This window comes from Staurois parvus, unplaced genomic scaffold (assembly GCF_062004578.1).
Source record: "Staurois parvus isolate SC_StPar_1 unplaced genomic scaffold, SC_StPar_1.0 ptg000048l, whole genome shotgun sequence".
Lineage (NCBI taxonomy): Eukaryota > Metazoa > Chordata > Amphibia > Anura > Ranidae > Staurois > Staurois parvus.
Window position 1 is genome coordinate 5,259,704 of NW_028317844.1, and position 12,891 is coordinate 5,272,594.

The 12,891-nt window shown below is 40.5% G+C and overlaps 1 protein-coding gene across 1 annotated transcript in view; it reads right to left on the reverse strand.

Annotated features, from left to right (window-relative positions):
* Positions 1 to 12,891, reverse strand: part of NR2E1 (nuclear receptor subfamily 2 group E member 1) — a 76,694-nt gene that overhangs the window by 20,439 nt on the left and 43,364 nt on the right. Inside the window, exons 3-5 of the mRNA XM_089664847.1 lie at positions 7,014 to 7,101; positions 6,343 to 6,578; positions 1,907 to 2,053 (exon numbers count right to left, since the gene is read on the reverse strand). Coding sequence (XP_089520973.1) covers positions 1,907 to 2,053; positions 6,343 to 6,578; positions 7,014 to 7,101 — 471 coding nt within the window. The remainder of the gene's footprint in view (positions 1 to 1,906; positions 2,054 to 6,342; positions 6,579 to 7,013; positions 7,102 to 12,891) is intronic.

The following is a 12,891-nucleotide window of genomic DNA, read 5'->3' on the forward strand; positions in this document are numbered from 1 at the left end:
TCTGCTTCCCACCGACAGCTGCAAGCACACAATAGCCTCCTTCAGGAAGGGTCCAGTAACTATGTCACATTTACCAGCCGCTTCCTTTCCTGAACATACACAGGAGTGATCAATACCAATTACTCACTGTGTTCATTCATAAGCATAGTAAACTGTGTTTACTTGGGGGGGACGCATGTCAGGTTGGCTGTATTGGGCCCCATGGTTTCTAACAGCAGCCTTGCACAGGAGTGCACTTACTTTTGCTGTCCTGTGACCCAGAGTCAGCTGACAGCGGGCTAAAGCCTTCTATCAGCTGAAGTGTTAAAGGCACTCCAGGTTCTGGAAAGATCCCAACAATTTTATCAGGATCCACACAGCTGCCTAATTGACAGCTAGCTCTACCTCTCAGTGCATGGCTAAGAGCTGGAGCCAGCTGTGCCCAGCCCCATCCCTGTCCAGTGCTACAGGAGCAGAGTGGAGAACGGTGACTGACTTCTGTCCACTCCAATCAGACTGAGAACTGATCAATCAGCAGCCATGTGATCGCTAAGTCTTAGAGCCGACGTGGGACAGCTACAGCATCAGACCAATGATCCAGCATAGAGGTAAGTACAGGGGTTTTTTTCAGCGGGAATGTGGGAGAACGCAGTTCCAGCACCTCGAGCACTGAATATATGTAAAGGCAAGAATATGCTGGGGTGTTCTGGAGGGTCTATTGATGCTGGCTTCTGGGAGATCTATGTTTGTGTTGGGGTCTATTGTTGCTGGTAGGGAATCTATTGTTGCTAGGGGTGACATATGATGCTGGGGGGTCAGTTGTTGCTGGGAGGGATCTACTGTTGATGGAGGGGTCTCAAGATGCTGGCTGTTGGGGGGTCTATTGTTGCATGCTGCTAGGAGATCTGTTGTGGCTGCTTTGGGGTCTATTGGGGCTGGGGTGGTATTTTGTTACAGGGGGTCCATTGTTGCTCGGGGACTCTATTATTGTGTAGGGGGGTCTATTGTTGCTGGGAGGGGGAATATTGATGCTGGTGGGGGTCTATTGTTGCTAGCTGCAGGGGATCTATTTTACTGGTTTTCTTTTCTTATCATTAACAATTTCCACACTCATTACTTAGCACTGCAAAATGTTACTTGGTTCTGAATTCTCTATAAGGGGTGGTACTGGGAGGTGGGTAGGGGGTGGAACCAAGGGATAGTGGTAAGAGGTGGGTTGGGAACAGAGACAAGGGGGTGACTCCAAACTTCTCCTTTAATACAATCCTAATAATATGTAATAGAAAGCTTGTAGAAATGTTATTTATCAAGGTTTACTTTAGGGAAAACAGTGACCTTAAAATATGAGCTCACTAGAAATACAGTATACATTTTTATTAAATACATAATAATGTGGAACTGCATTCTTGCATCAAAAATAAACCATAATAATAAAAATACATAATATTGTAAAATGCAATACTTATCAATTATACCTTTTACAAACCTGATTACTTCTTACATTTTAGCTTAATGATTTGCCACTGCATATCACACCAAAATGATGGTGGGATTGTATTCAAATAAATATTTTATTTTCCATGCATTGCATCAATTTTGACCAGTGTTGGTTTTAAAACAATTGGTTCTGCTACTCTTGATCTCTGGAAATGCTAGATGCCTGGCTATGTAGCTTCTATAGTTTCTGAGATTTACCCAAAGCCTGTAAGCAGCAACTCCTAGTCTAAATACCTTTTCTAGTGGCTCAGAAAGTTATAAAGCTAGAGTGTCAGTATGACACTCGGGCAACTAGCAAAAGATTTGCAGGGACAGTTTATGTAGCTCTTTCATTACTGGTTTCCTTTAACACCATTTACAACAGCATTGTAAAACAGATAAATAAAGAATCCCTCATTTTGAAAATACTGTTTTATGACTCTAAACTCACTTGATCTTGTAGAGACAGTGTAGAAAAGGCTGGCACACTCTTTGCCCATTTAATGCTCATGAATAGGAGCCGGGCTGCAGATTCACAGACAGATTCAGTGGCCACTTCATAAAGATACAAAGGAGCTCCATTCACTTCATGTGGGTACTAGATAAAAATGGAAAATAGACATTTCAGTTACATATTGATGCAGTATATGACAAACACTACATTAAAAATTCATCTATAATACTAAACCACACTTGTTTACTGTCCCAGGACAATTTAATGTCTTGTTCCCAACAAACAAATCAAACTATTGCCAATAAAAGAAGTAAAAGTAAGAAAGAAATACCTGAATTGTAAATGTTTCTTAAATCTATAGAAAATAATATGCCTATGTAGATAATTTGCCTCAATGAGCAGATATTATTTTCTATAGACCATTTACTTTTCCCATATCCAAAGGGGCAGCCGCCCCATCTTGCAAATCAAAAGTCTGAATGGTTTCATTCTAGGTATTACAGATAAAATGTATCATGTTGGCCTCTATCTTCCTGCAACAAGGAGATTTTCTGGCTTTTGTGGATATTAAGGATGAGTAGCTGCCTGTCCAGAGCATCAGCATTTCCAACGCTTTAATGTGGGGCCCCTACACTGCCAGTTACTAGCTGTGCCACTCATCCTTTTCATCTGCAGCTTATTTGTTTGCTAATTGCTGGCCCCAGTTTTAGTGCTACTGTTCTCCCTTTGCATCCCCTTTATCTGATACTTAAATGACCTCCTATTGAGGAAACAGTCAGCATGGGCTCTGTTGAACATCTTGACTTTAACTATCCAGATGATACAACAGTTTGGGTGGTTACCTCAGTCTAGTCTAGTCCTAGGCCAGAGTTGTTCTTCCACAGGAGAAACTTCAGATCACTCCGATTCCAGTGTCAGACTTCCTAGTTCAAGAGTCCAGTGGCTTTCCCCTTTTGCTTGAGAGTTTTGAACCTGATGGCAGTCTCTTTTGAGGCATTCTACTTTGCCCAGTTTTAATACAGATCTTTTCAGTGCAACATTATGTAGTCATGGGACAAGTCAATCAAGTCCTTAGAGAGAATGGGAAGCAGATTGTCCCTGGCCTGAGGGCTCAGGAATCCAGTTCTGGAAAAGTCAATCAAGTTCCTGGAGAAGCTGAAAAGTAAATTGTCTCTGGCCCGATGGTTCAGGAATTCAGTTCTGTAATTGGGGAATTCCTCCTTCTCATCTTCTGGAAGATCCTCATGATGGATGCCAGGCTGGGGAGGAGTACTTGGTAATCTGTTGATGAAGGGGACCCGGTGTTCATTGGAGTCTTCTCTCCCAAGTAACATCCTGGAACTTCAGGTGATTTGACTATCTCTGCAGCAATGGATCATCTTCTTGGAAGGTAATCTGGATTAAGTTGCAAATGCTATGACAATGCAACAGTGGTGGTGTATTTCACCTATTAGTAAACAATCAGAAGTGTTGCTGCGGTAAAATAGGTAGTTTGGATCCCGTCTTGGGCAAAACCTCACGCTCTCACTTTGTCCACTGTATACACCCCAGGGTTAGACAATTGACAGCAGGGCTTCATCACCTACACATGGAGATGTTTCAGGAAACATGTTGAAGGAGGGGACACTGGATGTGGATGTCCTGATTTACAGGTTCAGCCACAAACTGGACAGGTTTTTCTGTTACAGGAATCCTCTAGCAGAAAAGGTGGATGCTCCATTGGCAATGTAGGATCAGTACACTCTTATCTGTACCTTTCCTCTTCTGAACTGGAAATAGATGGCATTCCAGTGGTCCTCATTGTTTCTGACTGGCACACATGGCTGTGGTATGTCAACCTAAACAGGCTCATAATGGACGTTCTGTGGACTCTTCCAGATCATAAGGATCTTTTTTCTCAATGATTTATCATCTTTCTTAACAATCACTAGCTTTAATGACATGACAGTTGACATGGGAGAAGGGGAAATCTTCGTCAGACCTCCCCATAAGTCCATAAGGTTATAGTCTCTGAACAGACTGTGGACCAGTCTGCAACTGTCTTCAAAGGGCATCCTCTCCCTCTGGTAGACGAGGAGCTTTCTTGTGCACTACAAAGCGCCCTTAAAGCAATACATCACTCCCCCAGGCACAATCAATGTCCTACTGTGAAAATGCACCACAAAATAGTCCATTTAGCACTCCAACGTGGGTGGGGGCTGTTTATGGTACCAGAGGGGCACTCCTAGAAAACATGCAACGCAGTTTCCTCCTGGATGATGCAAAAGGGGCAGTGCCTGTATCTGGCTCAGGTCTGGAATGCATGAAAGTCTTCAATGGCTACCTCCCTTGGATCGCCATCCATGCCAGATCTTTGTGCCTTTGTTGGTGAGTTTCTTTAAATAAACATTCCTTTGCAAGAAGGTAGAGGTAGGTCAGGAACATTTTCCACAATGTCCTCATCTCTAATCAATTTGTAAACAGTCTTTGGCTTTCTTAAGTCAAGCATAACTGCATGTAACCCCTGTTCCTCGATAATCCTAAGAGCTGTCCAAATTGTCCTATCCAAGGGACCCCAAAGCGTCAGGAGTAAAAATGGCAAATGGAGTTTCCACATGTGTTCACTTTTCAAACTATCAGGAGAAAGGAAATATAAGACTCGTGCCATTACTCACTTTGGGTGGAGCCTTGGAGTGACGTGACCACGCCCAGAGAGCTGAGGGCATCAGCTGACACTGATGCGGGCTTTTTTGAATTTGTGCTGTATACGCTGTTCAAGCTAGTGTCGGCTTTGACAATATGGAATGTAAGTGTAATTTATGGACTGTTTTTATGAATAAATTTGCCGTACGATTTTACACTATTAGTTCCCTGTCTCTTCCTTTATGAGTGTGTTTGATGTCAAGAAGATATTAAAGCAGAGTTCCACTCACTCTGTAAAAAAATAAAAGTCAGCAGCTACAAAAACTGTAGCTGCTGACTTTTAAAAAAAAGCCACTCACCTGTCCCACGATCCCGTGTTGCCCCTGCCACAGCCCGTTTCACCGGCCATCCTGTATTCCAGGCGCCAGCATCTTCAGCGTGGGCACCGGCTATGACAGCTTGCGGCTTCACAGCCAGGTGCCCACTGCGCATGCGCGAGTAGCGCTGTGTTTCCTGAATGGCCCCATCATCTCCTGGGTCCTGTCACGTGTCCCACAAGACTTCAGGAAGGGAGGGTAGGAGGACAACTTCCGCTTCCGATCACCTAGGAGATCGCAGCGGAAGTGGGAGTGGTTACCTGTCAGATTCGGGTACCCATCCCCCCCCGCTCCCCAAAGGTGCCAATCCTTAATGGGGAGCGGGGGACCAATCTTTAAAGCGGATCGTCCACTTATGGGTGGAACTCCGCTTTAATGCTCATTGAATCGCCTCCCAATTGCCGGCCATCAATCTGCAGATCGTTGCTCGCAGAGTGAAAGCATGTGTGCTGGTTTATAATTTGACCGGCATGTTGCTCTGGCGAGTTTATTTAATTCATCTGGTGGTGGATTTTTCAAGAATTAACAGTTTGGAGCACTGAAGTTTAAGTTAACACCTTCTTTTTCTTTATTAAATTGCACATTGGAATTTGATTGATGTAAAAAAAAAATTTTCATGTATATTTATTATACCTAAGGACACTATTATTGGACTTTTTTTTTTTGTGTTTGCTATTGATTTTTTAGGGTATATATTTTCTTTTTTATGATACTGGATAATTCATTTGTTTGATAAAAACGAGTTTATGTTATTTTATTTGCAATTAAGATTATATTTTTGGTTTTGATATACTTTTTTCCACTTTTTTCTTCTTTTTTATTAATGTATATTTTCTTTTTATTTTCTGATGATGGTTTTTGTGATTATTGATTATTTGGTTAGAGTGCTACCTTTTTTACCTGTCCAATGAGAGTTTAAGAAGTGGAAAAAATGGGGACACTATGGCTAAAAGGGGGTACAAACTTGTAGATACATGGTCCTATGAGAGTAGGGAGTGGGGACTACGTCAACAGAATGCTGCTATATAGCTCTGAAGAATTATCTATTGATCTTGACTGAAAAGAAAGCACAAGCATCCTTATCATTCTTGTGTAAAATACTAGTCTCATAAATTCATCATGTAATGGAGATTGTGTGAAAACCATGGCTCCCTCCATTGATAAACTGGTGACATGAGTGTAAAGACAAAGGCACAGGAAATGGGCTCTTTGCAAGATTACCAAGCCTAAAAAGACAACTAACGGCAGCCACCATGTTTAAGGACTAGTAAGCTGCAATATACAGTATTACAGTTGTGTTTTTGGGTTTAGATTTGCTTTATGTTGAATTGCTTTCCCATTTTAGCCCAGCTGCAGTGTTTTCTTCATAGTATTTATATCTCACTGAATAATTTAACTTGTACAGAATTGATTTTGAGATAGAGTGTGACTTACCTTTGGGGTTGGCTGTGCCAGGCCAATCAACGTCTGTCTCTCGGGAGTGGTGGATACTGCTGCCAGCTCTAGGTTATGTGGCTCCAACTGGCTAACAGTGGTGAAAAAGGTAGGTGTTGGTAAGGCTGCTGAAGGAAAGTGAGGCGTGGTTCCATTGACATCTTTATGTCCTCTGAAATATAGAGCCACTTGCTTCCTTATGGTGGATGTTCTTGGTCCCCGTTCATGTTGAACAGCTGAAATCAATCCAGTAATCATCTCAGTACTAATCAAACTCATTTGGAAAATTGATGCAAAGAGCAGGCTCTTAGATACTTCATTTCATTAAAAGGTTAAAATCATGAAAATCTTCCCTCATACTGTGTCCTTGAGAGAACATTTCTTCCTTATGATTTTCCCTTTCTAAATAACGACATTAATCTATATTTTACCAGAGCTATGTCAATCATTTTAATGTAGGCTTCTGTTCTTAAGCATAATGCTTTTGATTTTGCTTATGTTAAAAAAAATACCAATGACTGTCTCACTGATTGCTAAGAAAATCTTATAATTGGATTTTTTTTTCTTTTTGTAATATGAGTGACAATAGATGATTGTATATTTAGGACAGAAATGATATCACTGTCCTATTAATGGGAATGAGACATTTAGTGAACTGTTATGATAATTACCATCTTTATTCATGTTGACTTCTAAACATTTCTTCAGACGGCATGCCCTGCATTGATTTCTGTGTGTCTTGTCCACCGGACAGCCACCCTGGAAATACAATATACATACTCATTGGATTAAGTCAACAATACAATTATAATACACTATTATAATGGACTGACCACATGCACACATAAACTTATGAACAGATATAGAGTATTACAATCACTAGGGATGAATTGTTAATAGGGACTGTTAACTTAGGTTTGTATAAATAAGTTAAACATCTGTTCACCTTGAATACCCAGTCATGTAAAAATGGAAAAAACAGGATTTTTGCTTGGGTGTGATTGAAGAGATCATCAGTATTACCTTATTCACTATTTACTGTAATTCACCTTATTTACTTAGGTAAACATTCCTTTTGCTAATGAAACAAGTTATATTTGTTTAGCAACTCAGGTGTCCGTTTATGAACCAGCGATAAATGATTGCTACTCAGTTCTCCGGCATTCTCAGAGAACACAGTTCTCCTGTGAATGCTTTATGAAGCAGTTCTCCAAACAAAGGGAGAACGATCTACAAACGCTGGAGAACGGTCTACACATGGTGGAAAACAGCTGATTTTACTATAATCTCCCGAGATTACAGTAAAAGATCAGTTTACTAAGCAGAGGTAAATTATCGCTGCTTAGTTTGCGGTCCCTCCAATTCTCCAGCTCTGGGCTGGAGAATCTGGAGGGAGAACACAGATCTCCAGTGAAGAGCTGAACATGTTCTCTGCTGATCTCCTGAGTGTCATAAACTGTGAATGACCAGAGAATAACTGCGATTGCAGCTATTCTCTGTGTCATAAATGGACACCTCAGCCACATGATACACTTTCTTATACATTCACATTTATTTTTTATATTATATTTTTTGCATTTGAAATGATCATAAATGTATTGTTTTTATTTAGGCTAAAATATCAATAGTTTTTTTCTTAATGATGCATAAAAGGTTTGCTGTATACAGTATATTTTACATATCCAGGAGCATATTTGTTAAATTATTTTTTATTACATTTCCTTCATCTGTTTTTCTCTGAGTCTGCTTAATTTGAAGGTTTAGAATTTTTTATTATTTTAGGGACTATTCTAGAATTCTTGAATGCCTATTGTTTTTTTTATTTAAGGCACATTTACCTTTTAATAAATGCATAATTGGACCAAAAATTTCTCTTTTCCCTTTTCTCTTTTTATTTGCAGTTCTGCTTTAAGTGCAAACATCCATTGACAAAAAAACATCCCTTGTATGTACAATAAATGTGCAGCTTTTACTTTCCCACATACCCTAAAATATGACAACCGTACATTTTCACTCTTAGACAACTAATCTCATATGAAGCAAGATCAGAGTGTTGAAGAGCAGATCATATCAATGACGAATGTATTGTATTTAACTTTTTGCATTCCATTCTTCCATTGAAAATAGTTAGCAGTGGAAAAGTACTGCAGGTTTGACTCCAGGTCTATAGCTCTACAAAGCTAAATAGCAACACAATTGCTAAGTAGTTATCATTCCCACCTAGCAGGTCTAGAGTCATTGGTTCAAATCCCAACTGTGGCCCTAACTGCATGGAGTTTGTTCTCCTTGTGACTGCGTGGGTTTCTTCCAGGTACTCCTGTTTCCTCCCACACTCCAAAGACATGCTGGTAGGTTAATTGGCTCCTGTCTAAATAGGCCCTAGTATGTGTATGAATGTGAGTTAAGGACCTTAGATTGTACACTCCTTGAGAGTTAAGGTCTGTTGTAAATATACAAAAATATATATATAATGCACTGCGTAAAGTGATGGTATATATATAAGTACCTGTAATAAATAATTAATAAAATGAAAATAGGGCCACTTAAGGCAGCTCTTTGCCTAGTTACTGCAGGTATTTATGGCTATACTTATTTGGTAACATGCTGTATATCCCAGAACAGTTTTATGGGATGATTTGTATTATTTATGAGCATTTTAGCTATTTGCTCAAAAATTATTACACCATACTTTTAGTTCTAACAGTTTGAGAAAGATAGCCTGGAAGGATAATGACAATTCATGTTTTAAAGCTGAACTCCTGGTATATACAAAAAGCACAAGTTAATGCAGCTTTGTATTTATTAATACATTATTAAATGTATTTTTTTTAATGCGTGCAGTGTAAGTACTTGAACTTGACTTGGTATCGGCTCCTTACAGTCTATTATAGAGCACAGCTCAGAGAAGGGGAGCAATAAGCAGCACAAGAGGCTAGTCAGGTGTGTTGCAATACAGGGTGTGTGCTGATAGGAGTGGTAACAGGGAATGTGGATAGAAAGAAAATCCCTTCCCTGACAGGCAGAATTGTGCTGTATAGCACAACTGTGTAAATCTCAGAACTGGCTGGACAAAAATGCCAATCCTTCAGTAGGTGAAACAGCTCTAATATATGTAATTCATCTGTTTTTAACAGTTTTCCTGAAGTTAAGCTTTAAGCTGTTTTTTCATCAACTAATGTACAAGGACCCAGTTATGACTAAGTTAGTTGCATTGGGTCTTCATACTTTAGTGGTTTGATCACGAAGAGAGACCCAGTAGGCTAAGTAGATGGGACTCTCAGACCTCTCTGTTGTGCTTGAGATGTGGACTAGTCCTGGGAACACTTTCCCATATATGGTGGAATTGCTCACTTATAAATCTTTTTTTTTTTTGGGGTACAGATTGTTAATTTTAAGATCTTTACTACTGTGACTCTTCCACAGGATCCCTGGGTTATTTTATACCACAGTACTCCCATGTTTGTTCCCAAATATGAAAAATGACAGATGCCTTACTTCCTAAATAGAGCTACAAGTCTGATCCTGAAATATTGGAGGACCACCAGACTACCACATCTGGCCAAATAGATACTGCAAGTAGACAAAATACTCCTCATGGCGGTAATCAAACACACTATTATAAAACCTGGGTGAGCTTGCTATATTTTAAAAAACAGATTCCTGTAGATCACTGCTGGAGATGGCCTCAAATCTTTTTTTTACAGCAGAACCTGTTATTTCATAAACTTTGGAAATAACTACGGCTCAGCCCACTTCACAAGGGGGCCATATCACAACTACGGTAGTGAATTAGCCCTTGCCCTGTTCTCCACTTTTACCCTCAGGTGGCAAGATCATTTTTGCTATTTTTAACTTTTTTATAATTTTTTGCAGTTTTTTTCTCTTACAATTTTAAATATTTTTTTTAAAAATACCACCAAACCATATACTTTCTGAAAGCACAAGACCACTAAAACAAAAAGATAGTGCTGTTAATCAATAGTTTTGTAAATATTTATCAAAATAATATTTTTTTATAAAAATACAACACAACATAACAAAATTACTTCTAAAACGTAAGGATAAATAATACATTGAGTTAAAAGAGAAGTACGGGATATATATATATATATATATAAATTTTGCAGGTGGATGCAGCATCGGTCCAATGCTGCATCTGTTCCCCACCTACTCTAAGACAGAGAACTGAGCGATCAGACACTGCTGATCGCTCAGTTCTCCCCGCTGCTCTGAGCAGAGAGTGGTGACTGTCAGTCTCTAGCTCTCTGCTTTGCCCCACCCCCCAGCACTCACTGGATCGCTGGGCTTTGAAGGGGGAGGGAGTGGCTGGCTTAGGCTCTCATCGGCTCATAGAGAGGCTGAGCCAGGTGCTGGTCCAGGCTCCCGGGTAGATCCCAACCATAGAATCGCAATCTTTCCCCAGCCTGGACCGACTCTGTGACAAACTGCACTCCTGTGATCCACAAAAGCTCCAGACAAGCTTTGGCTGTACTTCTCATTTAATACATAACAAATATTTGTACATTTGGAACTGTGCCTTTGTGAAATAGTAAAAATTGAAAGTATGCAAAGCTGTAAATAAGAAATAAACACTGCTAAAATCTGGAAGTTGGCTTCAAATATATTTTATAAAATAATCTACAGTGCTGTGTTGGTGTGCATTGTGATAAAATGATGCAGGCATACATTTTATTGGAACACAGAGGGTTACAATGCAGAGCCGAACTTAAAGATGAATAAATGTAATTTTTTTTAAAAAAGTCAAAGGATAAGTTCACCTTTAAGAGGAAAATAATAAATACACATTTTTTCTTTAGGAAAAATGTGCTTTTCTTTTTTGCTACAAAGGATCCTTTGAAGCATTGTACCCACAATCAGCAGATGTCAGGCTCCTGTGCACTCTCCCTCCAACTTTCTGCCTGTATCTCCATATGGGCTGTCAGTTTGAAAGCTCGAGGAAAAGTAAATGGACTACGAAGTCACAGTCCATTGAGAACTAGGAGCCGTCTGCCCCGGTGGCAGATGGGACTTGCAGTTCATTGATTCACAAATCACTGTGAATGAATGACATGGCTGTACAGTGACAACGACTCAGGGGATGGGGAAGGGGGCTTGGACATTTTTCATGTAACACCCTAAAAAAGGGTATAAAATTTAACATGTTCCGAAAAGGTGAATTTAGCCTTGAAAAAAAAAACTACAATGTGTTGTAACATGCACCGCAACACACATGCACCATGTACACCAGCATGTGTGCCTGGCAATGTAAATGAGCCTTTAGTCTGGTGATGAACCACATTTTATATGACTGGATTGACAACTTGTCAGATGCTGATCACAGTTATTCATGGATCAGCAGGGTCTGGGGGGACCGTTCTACTATAAGTTCATTGTCACTGAAGCAACTTTGCGCTTACAGCCTAAGACAACGGTTTTCAACCTGTAGGTTGCGACCCCTTTGGGTGTTGAACGACCCTTTCACAGGCGTCGCCTAAGACCATCGGAAAACACATATTTCCGATGGTCTTAGGAACCGAGACACCGTTCCTTTATCCGTCTCCAGGCGGGTCCGCCCACATGCAGATACTCCCACGAGTACGAGTACCTGGCGTGATGACATCATCGCGCCAACCCCATCACATACACCCCGTACAAATACAGGTGTGTGTGACAGGGTTGGAGCCATAATGTACTTGTGTGGACCAGTCACACATGTGTAAAGAGTAGCTACTGTGTAGAAAGCAGCTACTGTGTTGAAAGCAGCTACTCTGTTAAAAGCAGCTACTGTGTTGAAAGCAGCAGTATTGGAGGTAAAACGACACTTCATGAATTATAATTACTGGGTAAATGTAAAATCATGTACTGTAAAATCATCAACTACTGCAAAAAAAGAAATATCTGTACCATGGGAACAGGGGCGAACTGACAACTCATGGGGCCCCCGGGCAATAGGGGATCATGGGGCCCCTGTGTCCTTGCCCAAACTCAAAAAAGCCTATGAAAAAGGTACCAGGGGCATCTCATGGGGCCCCCTACTGACACCGGCCCCTTGGGCAGTGCCCGAGTTTCCAAATGGTCAGTCTGCCCCTGCATGGGAACTTAATCTGGATGCTGACTGGTCTTTTTATATTCAGCTTTGCTTGGTGTGAATACTGCCCCCTTATGATAGTAACAGGTATGTAAAAAAAACAGTTATGAAGTAGCAATGAAAATAATTTTATGGTTGGGGGTCACCACAACATGAGGAATTGTATTAAAAGGTCGCGGCATTAGGAAGGTTGAGAACCACTGAACTAAGAGAAGTCTAGTTGTCATAAGAGTTATGGAGCTGGTCAGCTGTTCTGCCGTAACCCTTGTGTCAGTGTCAGTAAAGAGCTAAGCTGGCCACACATGGTTCCGTTTTTTTCGTTCAGCCAGCGGGTTGAACAAAAAAAGAAAAACGGACCCTATTCCCCCTTCAACACATTCGCTATGGATGCAGGAATCCTCCCTGCTTTGTCATTGTATTCTGACAGCTGGACTTCCTTACCATCAGAATACACTGATCGA